At 33.1% G+C, this 14716-nt stretch overlaps 2 protein-coding genes across 2 annotated transcripts; one reads left to right on the top strand and one right to left on the bottom strand.

Annotated features, from left to right (window-relative positions):
* Positions 1–4939: 4939 nt before the first annotated feature.
* LOC105797683 (probable glycosyltransferase STELLO2) lies at positions 4940–9792 on the top strand. Its single transcript, XM_052620949.1, is given in 4 exon segments — positions 4940–6018; positions 6020–7048; positions 8610–8736; positions 9069–9792. Coding segments are annotated over 4 exon segments (2295 nt in total). The 5' UTR covers positions 4940–5353; the 3' UTR covers positions 9543–9792.
* A 3978-nt stretch (positions 9793–13770) lies between these two features.
* Positions 13771–14716, bottom strand: LOC105799493 (uncharacterized). Its single transcript, XM_012630086.2, has 2 exons — positions 14381–14716; positions 13771–14300 (listed from the first exon to the last, which is right to left on the bottom strand). The coding sequence occupies exons 1-2, from the start codon at positions 14426–14428 to the stop codon at positions 13806–13808; spliced, it is 543 nt and encodes a 180-aa protein (XP_012485540.1). The 5' UTR covers positions 14429–14716; the 3' UTR covers positions 13771–13805.

Here is a 14716-nt window from a genome sequence, read left to right as displayed (position 1 = left end):
CAATTTTTCAATATTTGAATTGTTTTGTTGAGTTAAAAACATTGTATCTAGAGAATAAAATTTGGTGATCATTTTGCATACAAGAGAGAAATCCTTATTCTTAAAATAACTTCTTGAAAAATTGCTTTTCCCATGAATCTCAAAATTGCAAAAGCTCAAGCTATCAAAGTTGAGAGGCTCAAACAGATAAAGTAATATTTAATACTTGAACTTGGCAACTTTTTTCAACTTGATTTCTAAGCTTTTTTGTGTTTATATCGGCACTTAAACTTAGACACTGTCAAATAGTTTAGTTGTTTTTGTAACGCCGATCTAATCTAATCTTCAAGATAAGTTGTTTAAAATGAATTGATATTGGCTTTTATACTTCCACAACATTAGCATCCTTCAAAACTCAAAGATTTTGTTCTAATCTTCAAGATAAGTTGTTTCAAATGAATTGATATTGGCTTTAATACTTTCACAACATTAGCATCCTTCAAAACTTAAAGATTTTGTTCTAATCTTCAAGATAAGTTGTTTCAAATGAATTGATATTGGCTTTTATACTTCCACAACATTAGCATCCTTCAAAACTCAAAGATTTTGTTTTAAAAATTATCAACTCCACAAGTTACTAAAACTGTCGAAGTGCTAGCCATGGTACCCGTTGAAAACAATATATATAAAACATTGTTTTTCTGTTGTCGTTGGTGGTTAACGAGGCGTCTTAAATCGGGTGGTCTAGTATAGGAACTTTGTAGGATTATTGTGTTCCGATTGTTTACAGCTTCTTTTGTAATGGTAGCTTCATCAATCGATCCATCAACAAGACAACGGATCGATAAGAGCGTTCATTCAGGAAATGTCAGGTTGAAAAGGAGCTCGTATAGTCCCCAGATCAACACATTTGCCTCGTCGCTTCTAGTGTGTCAGCCAGCATTACCTATTTATGTTGCTGCTGAACGGTAATAGTTTCGGACGTCCATTTCTGCCGCTTCCAGGAATCGCGCGAGACGGACTCTGCTTGTTCTCCTCGATTGCCCATCCTCCACAACAAAACACGGCAAAAAGGCAAGCAATTAATAGAATCAACTTCCCCTGCTTTCTTTTTCTCACATTTCTACATTCTCTATTTAATGGCTGACCATAGAGTTTTGCTTTCATTGAAATATAGAAACATCATTGACCAAGAACCCAGTCTAACTTATTTGAACCCAATCAAATGAGATAATCGAGAGAAACCAAGAGATGTTGAAACTTAACTTCCCACGAAGTCCTTATTTTCCTAACTAATCTTAAGTTTCCCTTGCATCATTATCTGCTGTGCGGTGAGCATTTGGGGAATCTCCAAATTGTCACATTCTAACACAATGTTTCAAAAGCCTCTCTAATTTGCTATGCTAGCTCTTATAATCCAATGTCTCCCAACTAGTTTAATTTTCAGTTGGATCCCAAGTTTTATTTTTGAGTCCAAATTTCAACAAAATCCGTATTATAGATAATTAAATTAATTTTTCATTTTAATCCCTTGCATAGCAGGATACAAAATCTCCTAATTATCATAAATCTTTATCATGCTTCCTACTCTCTCATGTAACTTATCAATTTTTGGTGTTGAGATAGATCGAATTAAGGTAGTGCTTGGTGTTTTTCCATGTTATGATTTCAATGGAATGTGATTGTCAAGAACGTTTGATATATATTGAAAGTTATTGATTAAAATATTGATAAAGTTAAATTATCACATTTCATCCACGAGTACTTTTTTACGAATGTGATGACAATTCATGAATTTACCCTTATTAAATAAAATAAAGTATTCATGTATTTATTTTTATAATAAACTTTTTTTAACAAATATTTGGATTGAATATTTAATATTAAATTTTAATAAACAATTTTACAATTTTTCAATGTTCCAATGTAACATAATTTACTTTGATTTTGAAAAAAAATGAATATAATGCATATCTGCTTTGAAAAATGTTTGATCAGTTGTGTTATTTATTCTACTTTTAAATGGGCTGCCAATCATTTGTTCATTCTCCAAAATCATTCTAGTAGAATTCTCAATCACATACAACAAATCATAAATTAAAGATAAATCATGCAAAAGGTTATGATCAAATCAATCTTAAAGCTAAACTTAAACTTTTTTTGTTTTTGCTCGTAAAACTCATAAATACTATAATAAAATTTTAATTTTAATTAATATATAAAAAGAAAAGAGAAAAAACATTAGCAAATAAATATGATATGTAAATGATACAATATATAAATGAATAAAATATGCAAAAATAAAATAAAATCAAGAAAAAAATTTACTTTTAAAGAATCCATTGAAATAGTAGGAAAAATCAAAGAGTATAGAAGGGAGGAAGAAGACAATAACTTTTTTTTTTACATTTATTAATAGATTAATGCCTTAAACTAATATAAAATAAAGTTAAATTTATTTTAATGTTTTTTAACTTTTCAATTTACATAGAAAAGTAATTTTCTCACATTTTATCCTAGAAAATTACATTGAAACTTGGGAAAATAAGGAAAAGTTTGACATATTGAAACATTGGAATCAATCTTCAAAACAATGATGACTTTCCACTTTATCAAACGTTACCTAAAGACTAAATAATTAAGAAAAATGATAGGTAGAAAAAATGGTGAAAAGGATGGAAAATCCATATTTGTAGGTAACTCCTCTTCTCCTGGTAAAGGGATCATCAAATTGCCTCTTAGTTCCAAAACTGTGTTAACACTTTACATTGTTTATTGTTTTCCATTTCTTAGGAAGAGTCTAATATTCGTGAAAAGGCTTCATAATCCTGGGTTTAATGCTGTATTTGAGTAAAAAAAAAAAGAGAGAAATCAATTGTGGAAAAAGTGACAGTGATAAAGATTCTAGAAACTACAAAAATTTGAGGAATATGTTATAAAATATTATATTTACTGTGAAATCTGAGTTGTTTAAACAGTATTTAAAAAATCTGTAGACAGCTTTATACTGTCTCAGCAAAAAAATAAAACCGTAAAAAGCCATGTCTACAGGTTTGATGGTATGGTATTTTATGTACAACTTGATTCTGATTAATTCAGCTATCTTCCATTTTTCTATTCTGTAAACCTTTTTTTATATAGCAATGCCTGGAAACAAGCTTTCATGGTTGGTTTTGTATAAAATTACTGAATGAAACTGATTTGTAGATGGATAAAGCGATATTACTTGGAGAAGTAAGTAAGCAACTGAACGAAGTTCAAGAAGAATGCATCTGAAGCCAGCAGTTCAAAGAAAGGTTTACTACTAATTAACTTGCAGAGAGAAAAACGAAGGCTTAAACTTTTCTCAATAGAGTTTGATCTCTCTTAACAAGGCTTTAGCTTAATAGCAATATTAAAGAATTTGATTGGAAAATCCAGTGGCAAAAAGAAGGGGATTCATTAGTTTGTTATTTAGTTCGAATCAGTGAAATGACGAAATCTATCAAAATAATTCAACAGATCTGGGAAGAAATTCCTGATGGTCCCTATAAGAATTTAGAAATCTGATGCTTTAATCGAGAAAGAGATCCATAATGGAATGATTTTGAGTATCGATTTATTAGTAAAAAACCTTCTCCCACATTTGAATTACCGAGACAAGAAATTTATGCGAGAATGGAAGCCTGAAAGGGAGAATTTGGAATTTTTCTGATGGAGGTCTATGGGATCATATGGATGTTGGTCCCTATTTTGACTCTTGCATTGAGAATCATAATAGGTTTTGATCATATATTCTTCTTTTTTTATCACAATGACTAGAACTACTCATAATCCCTCCCCAACCCATAAATAGGAGGATAGTGCATTTCAGTGCACTTGAACCTACGTCTTCTTACATTAAAAAGAATGTCAATGCCGATCGAGCTAAGACTTAATCAACAAGTCAATAAGATTATTTAAATTGAAGTCCAAATGGCAAAAAAAAATATTAAAGCATTATACCGAATTTAAATAGAGTAAATTACACCATTAGTCATTAAATGTTTGCACATTTCTGTACCAATTGAAAGCTTTTTCCCCCCTTCTCTTCTACAATGTAATTTTTTTCATGAAATAATTTTGGATGTAATTCATATCGGCTTGGATCTAAGGTATATTATTCTATTTGTCGATAGGTATTGATCCACCATATCGATCGTCGAATCGTCACTTGGAGCTCGTTGGTAGAATTTAATATATATATATATATATATATATATATATATAGCAGCCTAGTGACTTAAATAAAAAGTTTTGAATAGTTTAGCGACTTAAACGAAAACTTTTAAAAAATTCAATGATCAAATTATAACTTTTTAAATTAAATAAACAAAATAAAGCTTACCCATAATTTAGTAACTAATGATATAATTTAACCATTAAATAATGGCATATAAAAACTAATAGTAGTTGAAAGCTTTGATACTTAGTAGAATGCCCAACAGACTGGATAACTCAAATAAGGGTTAAGAAATGTGACATCTCTCAAGTTCTCACCACGTCTTGTTTGATTGCCAAATGCCAAAGAAGCCCCGAAGAATGACTACAAGTTGTAGTTGCAGTTGAGACAGAGCTTTTATTATTTAATACTCAAACTGGCAATCATATTTCAAGGCAAATGGGTGCCCCCAACTCACTGTACAGATGCTTCTAAATTATGTGCCTCTCCCATCACCACTCACCACAAAGGCTGGTTGGTTGGCTGGCTTCCTCCTCAATCCTCAAATCCAATCTATTTCAATTTATCAAGTTTTCTTATGTTGTCTACAAAAGAGCTTCATAAGTTAACAGGCTATATTTCAATGTCGGTTGTAATTTCTAAAAAAAAAAAAGTTGACTATTGCTTAATGAAAACAAAACCGCCATAAAATTCGTATCTTAAAACTATATAGCACCCAATCACCTTCTCCAAATTAAAGTATTGCCTTGTTAGCTCAAATGCTCAATCATCCAACCATTGATAACCCAACAAAAATACAAAATTGTTATAATAATTAAAATAAATTCATGAGAATCACAAAGAAGATGAATTTATTATACATAAATAAATAAAATATTTGTAGAAGAAGACAGGACAACGACCCACCAAACTACCACTCATCAGTTGCTAAAAGTTTACATTGAAGCCTACGAAACCCAGTTGTGTGTGATCGCTCGTAGCTGTCGGCAGAGGTCATTAAAAAGAGTCCAAGGTAACTGTCTTTTTGTTTCTTTCCCTCTTTTTTACACAACAGAAACAGCAAATTGAATAGAAAAGCAATTGGGGAATCTATGAGTGAAGCTGAGATTAAGGAGCAAAAGTGAAGATCTAGCAAGAATTTAGGTTTGGAAGAATCTAAGAAGAAAAGATCAAATGTTGGTCCAAGACCGTGCAGTTCCTAAATCTCCAAAACCTTCCCAGATCAGAAAGCTTCCCACTGTTCAACCCAACAGATTGTCTGAACCCAAAAACCTCGACTTCAACGCATGGGTACCCGACAACTGCTACAGAATCGTAACTATCTTAGTCCTAATCCTCACCATCGCCGCCGTTTTCTTCATCTACTCCTCCACCAACACAGCTTTTCTCCTTTGCCTCCAATCCGAAACCCAGAGCGCCGTGGATTCCATCTCTCTCCCTCAAATCAACTGGAATTCCATCAAACCCATTCCTGACCGCACTTCGCCTTACGCTAATTTCAGATCAGAGCAATGGGTCGTTGTCTCCGTTTCTAATTACCCCTCCGATGCATTGAAGAAGATGGTGAAGATTAAAGGGTGGCAAGTTTTGGCAATTGGGAACTCCAGGACTCCCAGTGATTGGAGCTTAAAAGGTGCGATTTTTTTGTCTTTAGATATGCAAGCTAATTTGGGTTTTCGCGTTGTGGATCATTTGCCTTACGATTCTTATGTTAGAAAGAGCGTCGGTTACTTGTTTGCGATTCAACATGGTGCCAAAAAGATCTTCGATGCTGATGATCGTGGGGAAGTAATTGATAATGATCTAGGGAAACATTTTGATGTAGAATTAGTAGGGAAGGGCTAGGCAAGAAGTTATATTGCAGTATAGCCATGATAATCCTAATAGGACTGTAGTCAACCCTTATATTCATTTCGGCCAACGTTCAGTTTGGCCTAGGGGATTACCATTGGAAAATGTGGGTGACTTTGGACACGAGGAGTTTTACACTGAGGTCTTTGGTGGGAAACAGTTCATACAGCAAGGGATTTCAAACGGGTTACCGGATGTTGATTCTGTGTTTTATTTTACTAGGAAGTCGGGTTTCGAAGCCTTTGATATTAGGTTTGATGAGCATGCACCAAAAGTGGCCTTTCCTCAAGGTATGATGGTGCCATTGAATTCGTTCAATACGTTATACCATTCATCGGCCTTTTGGGCCTTGATGCTCCCTGTTTCTGTTAGTACAATGGCTTCAGATGTATTGAGGGGTTACTGGGGACAGCGGCTCTTGTGGGAGATTGGTGGTAATGTTGCTGTGTATCCTCCTACAGTTCATCGGTATGACAGAATAGAGGCATACCCCTTTTCAGAGGAGAAGGATCTTCATGTGAATGTAGGTCGTTTGATCAAATTCTTGGTGTCATGGAGATCAAACAAGCATAGGTTGTTTGAGAAGATATTGGAACTGAGTTATGCCATGGCGGAGGAGGGGTTTTGGACGGAGCAGGATCTCAAGTTTACTGCTGCTTGGCTTCAAGACTTGGTTGCCGTGGGTTATCAGCAGCCAAGGTTGATGACATTGGAGCTGGACAGACCAAGGGCAAATATCGGTCATGGGGATCGAAAAGAATATATCCCTCAGAAATTGCCATCTGTTCATTTAGCGGTGGAGGAAACAGGGATGGTTAGCTCTGAGATTGGGAATTTGATACGATGGAGGAAGAATTTTGGAAATATCGTGTTAATCATGTTCTGCAATGGTCCTGTGGAACGTACTGCCCTGGAGTGGAGACTGCTTTACGGGCGGATATTTAAAACTGTGGTTATTTTTCTGCAGAAGAATTCGGATCTTGCCATTGAAGAAGGTCAATTAGATCAAATTTACAAGTAAGTTGCCACAAGAATCATCACTTGCCCTTCACATGATACTTTTAATCTATCAATTTATTTTTCCATGGTGCATCTTTCTTAGAATATTGATATATATATATTTTTAATTTGTTACTTTCTTTGCTTTTGAATATTGTTTTGGTAGACTAAAGTGATATTCTGGTTTACTAGATAGCTTTTGCTTCCAGCCATTATTTGCCTGATTTTCTTTCATCTGTACCTGGCCAGGGAGGTTTGCAATATAAGTCCTGATAAATTGTTCTTTAAATCTTTGGACAAAATGAATTTGGGCATAAGTCATTAACCGCGATATTATTCATAGATAACAATTATTAGTTTCTGTTCATCATATTTTCATAAATTACTTTATCCATGAACAACCAATATGAAATTTTTGTAAAAGCAACTGATCCATGGGCAGCTAAAATGAAAGTCTCTTCATCTTCTTTCACGTGCTTTGCACAGAAAATAATTGGCAGTTATTGCATGCATGAGGTGATGAAGAAAATGATATCATATTGTGCTTAGGTAGATGAAGACTTTTAGAAAACTGCTTAATTTCGTTTTATACTTGGTTTTTTTTTTTTCCTGTTCATATTGAAGATCTTAACCCGTTGATTTATGTTAATCTTGATCCTTTATATTATCTTATAGATTGGAGGTGTAAATGCAGAGGGACTAGCAAATAATGATTGTAATATATTGGGAAGTGGAGGTTGATATTTGTTGTATAAAGCAACTTGTGTATCTAATAATTACTTTAGTTGAATTTTTGCAAAGGGCATTCCATTAGCCTTAAAGAATCGAAGTTGTACTTTAAACAGTTCTTGCATGAAGTAGATTGACCATGGTATTTGAAACCGGGATTTGCTATACCTTGTGATTAGTTTTTGTTGATTCCAGACTGTACCTTCAGACATTTTAAAATCTCTAAATGGCCCCTCTTTCCTGATTTCTTCATCATCGTCAAGGATCCGTTCCTTTCTTGTTGCGGCATCTCTGTTTTTCAAACAAAGTACTACCTCTTCTTTCCCATGATATATCATACGGAGGCTCCCTCTTCTACCTTGAGCTAAGCTTTGCCAGGAGGAAGGGGTGCAGTGGAATCCTTTTCACTAAGATTCATAATTATTTTACTTTTTTATAGCATAACCTCGGATTATGAATTCTTCTTCTTCTTGTTTTGATTCTCCCTACTAAGCAAACCCTAAAAGGGAAGAGTTACCTTATAATCTTAATGGAGTTTTACGAATTATAAATGCAATAATAATTGCATGTTTTTGTGTGTTTTTTTTCTATATTTTTGACAGGTTATCACATTTGGTACTTAGTCAATTAAGGTTTTGTATGTTCCTTTCTTCTGAATTAAGACTTTCTAAAGGCAGCAAATGGTTGTTAAATGGTCAATTTATGGTTGGTTAACCATGGAAATCGTAGCTGTTAAGTGAGGTCATGCCTGTTTTACCAGTATTGAGTCATCCTGTTGGAATGTTAAATGATAATTACTTTTACAAAGCATCTTTTATGTTTGCTAATTGTCTCTCAACATATTTTGTAGGCATCTGCCCAAGATATTTGATCGGTTTTCAAGTGCGGATGGCTTTTTATTCCTCGAAGATGATACCGTTCTTAATTACTGGAATCTCTTACAGGCAGACAAGACTAAGCTATGGATAACGGATAAGGTACCTAAATTCTACCTTTTCACTTGGCATTTGTGCTTTACTTGTTCTTTTACATATGTAAAATGTTGCCAATAATTATTTGTTCTACCTACGGTACTTCAGCTTTTGTATTTTCTTTTAAGAATTTATATTGTTCTAGTGCTTAGCTGTTAGACAGTAGATTTCTTTCGCCATTTATTTGAAGAAAACATTTTGGATTGTTTAAAAATAATTTTGCAAATAGCAATAGTCTTACAAGCTTGGCGTATTATGTTCCTAAAATATGGAATTGTTCATTACGAGTAACTACTAAGTCACTGCTCTTATTTTCTTCTTCATTTGATGGCATTTAGGTATCCATGTCTTGGAGTACTGCATCAACCAAAGGAAGTTCTGATTGGTACTCAAAGCAAGCGGAGCTGGTAAGGAAGGTAGTTAGTACAATGCCGGTTCACTTCCAAGTGAACTATAGAGAAGTTGTGAGGAGTGACCAGAGCCTCACAATTTGCAGTTCCGAGATATTCTACATTCCTCAACGGTTTGTAGCGGACTTTGTTGATCTTGTTAATCTGGTCGGACATCAAGATATCCATCAAAAGGTTTCCATACCCATGTTCTTTTTGTCAATGGATTCACCTCAGAATTTCGATTCAGTGCTTAGTACAATGGTGTATAAGCCAGAACCACAATCTGCTAATTCTTCTTCGACACATTATTCCGCACAAGCGCCTGCAGTGCATCCATGGAAGGTGTCAAGCGAGCAGGAATTCATAAAGCTAATCAGAATAATGGGTGAAGGTGATCCTCTCTTAACGGAGTTAGTTTGAACATGAATGAAAGGCAGTAGTGTGGAGGAAAGAAATATGTACTACTTTTGTAATTGTAATGTGAAGAACTGTTTTTTTCTTTTTCTTTCTTTTCTTTACTTGTTCCATAATCATTTTTCAGGGGGAAAGGGGGTGTTCTTTTTGTAAGTTCCTCTGTAGATTCATTACATTTGTATGATTCATTACTGGTTGCAGATTCTATTTGAAGAGAAATGAAATGATTCTGGTCTTTTGGGCCCATCACTATATACATGAGAAGCTCTCTGTTAATTTTCAATCTTCTTTTCTGATTTTAATGCTTACTGAAATTTCAGGTATCCGGTCAGTTTATAAAATTGAGAATTAATTTTACAATTGAGTCTTAATTTAACAAATTTAGTCGTAATATTTATATATTTTTTGTCTATATTTTACACAAAATTATAAATATTGATGGCTAAATTTTATTAAACCAATAAAATATATACTGATGTTAAAATAATATTGATGTTATAATTAATTGTCTTTAGTCACTCACTTTCAAAATGATAAAGAGTAAATTGTTCTAATTTTTAAAAGAGATCAATTTACTTAATATTAAAATTGAAATGAATTAAAATTTTCTTTTACCTTACATATTTTAAATTTAAAGGATTAAACATTCAAATTTTATTGCATGAGCAATTAGATGTTTTTATTTTATACAAAAAATAAATTTGATTTTTATTGTTTTCACTTGCCGAATTAGATTTGTATATTAAAAAAAAAAAACTTTGTTGTAATAATATGTAGGTTTATATCATTTCAAAAAAGATTTCTATGTAGTGTCGATTAAGCCTTAAATTAATTGGCATCATAGTTATTGTAACAATTAGGAAAAGGTAGGTTCAAGGGCACTTAATCCTGTATTTTCTTCTGATTTAAGGGTTTGAGGGGTTATGGGCCGTTGAGGGGGATCCACTCCTTCGGGAGAAGTATACAAAATGTCATCTATCGAGCACCTGACCAATCCCCCAACAACTGAAGGTTTTGTCTCTTAATAAGAGTTTTGTCTTTCATACTTTGTCAAGAGTCAACGTGCTATGAGCATCTGCCCGGTGGTCCTAGTTCACTAAGTAGAGAGTGCCTTGGTTGGTGGACCTACAAGACTCAAGGGGAAGGTGTTAATATAGGGCATGAGAATAATTATGTAGTCACGAGTACAAGAGATAACCTCCTGAGGGACTATATCTTCAATTGTTGGGAGACTGGTTAACAACCAATGAAAGACACTTTGAAAACTTCTCTCGAAGGAGTTGTAATGGCCCAAATTTTTTGGTATTTCATACGAGGCTGTTATGATAATTTTATCCATATATCCGACGAGAATTCATTTGTAATATATTTAATTATTTTTATACTATTGAGAGGTCATTAAAATGCATCTTGACATATTTTAGAGTTTCAAGCTTAATCGAGTAAAATACGAGATGATGGGGCAAAATGATAATTTTGCTCCTGAGGGCATTTTGGTAATTTGAGATTAAAAAATGGTTAAATATTAATTTTTATGGTGATGTGTGGTGATGAGATGATTTTTAGATTTAAACATATTGGTTGTATATTAACATGATTATGCTTTTGTTTTATTGACTTAAATAATGAAAGTACCACTTAACGTTGTCGTTTAGTGTACAGTTTGTTTATTTCCATGCGCAGGTATTAACAGATCTCGAAGACCTGAGAAGTGATTCGGCATCCAATCCACAACTCTTGACTCAACATTGTTTGTATATAGTCCCCTTATGATTTCAATATATGGCATGTACCAAAAGTTTGAGTGTAACAATCCGTTTTCAATGGTGTCAGAAACAGTGATTTTGAGACCATAATTTCGACCAGTAAGTCAATAATTATCATTTATTTAATAATTACAGGGTTACTAAAGTGCCATATTAAAATTTAGTTAGGTAATTTTAATATTTAGATAGTTAATTAAGAAAAAATAACTAAATCGTAAAAATTGCAAAACTTTAATTGATATTAATTTTTTATTAGTTAATATGCATGATTAAAGATTTTTAAAGTACTTAAGAGGTAATTGGACCATAATTAGTCTAAGTGGACGGTTAACGGGTTGTCATCAAGCATTTCATATGTTAAAATATATTTATTTAATAATAATATATGTTAAATAATAAAACAAAAAGAAAAGAATCATCATCTTCTTAAGGTTACCACAGAAAATAAGCTTCAAAATCCCATCGTTAAAGCTTCTTAAGTTCAGCCAACAAGACTCTTGCATGTGAGTGATTTCTTTATCCGTTTTTAGTAAATTATGTATGTTTAGGTAAATTCGTAGTAAATTTGTTACACTTATTGATGTTTTGAATTCTAATCATATATGTGTATAAGTATGTATGTATAATGGCATAGTTAATTAAGGTAAGTTTGATGGTGGAACAAAGGTTTGAAATGTAAAGCATGGTAATTTTACTTGTTTGAATTGAATTATGTTATTATATGGAATATTTGAGATCAAGTTGATCATGGTATGAGGTTTTAATTATGAAAAGGTTAAGGTATACAAGTTAAGTTCGTGTGAACTCAATGAATAGCTAGAATACAAATGACATGTCATTAGGGTGTTCCAAGCAGTAAGTGCCGATGATTACAGGTCAAGACACTTTGTGCCGGTGATATATATATTTCCAGGTACTATGTACCAATGTTACAATTCTAGGCACTTTGTGCTGGGGATATATTTCCAGGTACTATGTACAGGTGGTGGATACCATACTGATGGCCGGAATCTAGTATTTGTTGCAGTTCTTGTAAGCTTGTATGAGCAGCATTTCTGATGATCAACTCGTGTAAGCATTATTCTCGTGTATCCAAAGTTAATTTGCTATTGTTCTCCGAGCAAAACGATTAATGGAATGTTTCGAAATAAAGTTCATGGCATGAATGGTTAAATACATGTAATGGTTGTAAATTGATACGTGAATCATGTATCTTGATATCTTTTTTAATATTATATGTACATTTTTAACCATTTGATATGGTAGGAAATGTGAAACAAGGCATGAAATTCTAGTTAATGCTTAAAATGATAGGTATGTGATGTTTTAACTATACGAACTTATTAAGTTTTATGTAAGCTTATCTCATTTCGTTTTCTTCATTGTAGATTGTCAGGCTCGAGTTGTCGATTTGATCGTTTCTGGAGATCACACTATTCGTCAATTTTCTCGGCAACTGTTTACTTATTTTGACTCGATTATAAGTGGCATGGCCTGTGACATGGCCTGCCACACAGTCGTGTGCCACACACGATTGATTGATACAACCATATGGCCTGTTTAATTTTGATGCAGGTTTGTCCACACGACCTCAGTTAGTTACACGGTCTGGTGACACGATCGCGTGTCCCAAGAGTACACGGTTTAAATCTATTACACAGTTAGACAACACGACCATGTTAGGGACTACACTTTTTACCTGAATTTTAACACCCCTTACCCGTATTTGACGCCGGAGTAGGGCACGAGGCATTATTAGAACACATACACTTGTAAACGTATTTAACCGAGTTATAAAATTTCATATAAATTAATAATTTTCAAAATTGTTAACATGCTTTTATAACTTCTCACAATATATCCTCAAAATATTATATTCATAATAAATAGGGCTTACGAGACCCGATACATACTCATGCAATTCAATGATTCATTTTTGTTTCATTCAATTCGCAATTTCTCATGCTCACAATTCAAATCATATCACTAGCCATTTCCATTTAATTACCATGCATTTCAATTAAAACACAATAATTAATAATAATTAGGGTCTGTTTGATTGGCAGTAAAATGTTTGCCGTAAAATGATTTCGGAAAATGTTTTACTTTTCTCAAAATGATTTATTGGAAAATATTTTCCGTGTTTGATTGAATCTGTAAAATATTTTCTTGTTGTTGATGATTTCCAAAATATTTTCCTAAAAGTTGTTTTTACATATATTAATATATATTAATAAATTTTATATTTTAAATTGTTTTTACATATATTGCAATGATTTATTTATAATAATACTCAATTATTAAGCTACAATATTGATCGTTATAAATTGAAAAATATTATCCACAATGAGTACTAGAAATAATATTGAATAATTATAAATTGTTTCGAAACCACAATGAGTACTAGAAATAATATTATTCAAATACATAATTAGTAGTACACCACATAGTAACAACATTGTCCAAGTGCATAGTATTAGACCACATAAAAGTATCAACATCTTCAACCCTGAGAAAATTTTTGAAGCCAAATTTTTCTATGTTTCTTACTTTTAACTAAAAAAGCTTTGGCCTTTGATTCACGGCTCACTAGATAATCAAACACAGAACACAAGAAGTCATCATCAAATCCTTCTTCCTCCATCGACATCACTTGTTTGTAAAGCTGTGATGTCTTATCGGCAGTAAATTGTTCCAAAGCATTAGCAATTTTGCCAAGTTGTTCACCCACAAATTTAATTTGTTCATCAACGAGACTTTCTTGACCACTTTTTCTTTTACGTTTGGATGTGCCAGATGAATATACATTTGTTCTTACCTCTTCAGCCTCTTCATTGTCGCAGTCTACAGGCATTGAATCTTCATTACCATCATCCAAATCTATGTCAGCAAATGTTCTGGCAAAACTCCCTGTTGCCATATCTTTGCCAACAACCAAAGCCATTTCATCATAATGATCAATGCTTTTATTCAGAAATGGTTCATACTTCTTGTGTGCCTGTTGGATATTATACACAATTAGAATAACAAGTAAAAAACAATTGAAATATACTTAACATATATATAGTCATATATTACCATCACTGTTGCATCATATGTCGCTCTATCACATGTGATCATTTTCATGTTATCATCCCATTCCAAAACCACTTTCACCTCGAATTTTACATATAATCTGCCACTGGTTTTTTACTATCCTCAAATGATTTTCCACATGCTTCGCATCGCATTGGACTTGGAATCTTTCAGAAATGGCGTCGACAACTCGATTAATAGAAACTGATTTGAAAGTCTTAGAAGGCTTATTTCCTTTTCGAGCCTCTTCTGCTATAATTTCAAGGAAAACATGTTCCATCGGTTTTGTCCACCTGAATTGCTTGGAGGTCCCTTCTTTGTTGCCCTTACCCATTCTAC

Source organism: Gossypium raimondii, chromosome 9 (assembly GCF_025698545.1).
Source record: "Gossypium raimondii isolate GPD5lz chromosome 9, ASM2569854v1, whole genome shotgun sequence".
NCBI classification, from domain to species: domain Eukaryota; kingdom Viridiplantae; phylum Streptophyta; class Magnoliopsida; order Malvales; family Malvaceae; genus Gossypium; species Gossypium raimondii.
Note: the sequence above shows the minus strand (reverse complement) of the source record. Positions and strands in the feature narration are given on the sequence as shown.

Excerpts from the sequence above, each read along its gene's own strand:
- LOC105799493 (XM_012630086.2), bottom strand. The coding sequence starts at position 14,428 with ATGAAAATGATCACATGTGATAGAGCGACATATGATGCAACAGTGATG. Across the intron at positions 14,301-14,380 it reads CATATGATGCAACAGTGATG|GCACACAAGAAGTATGAACC; the intron begins GTAATATATGAC and ends AATATCCAACAG.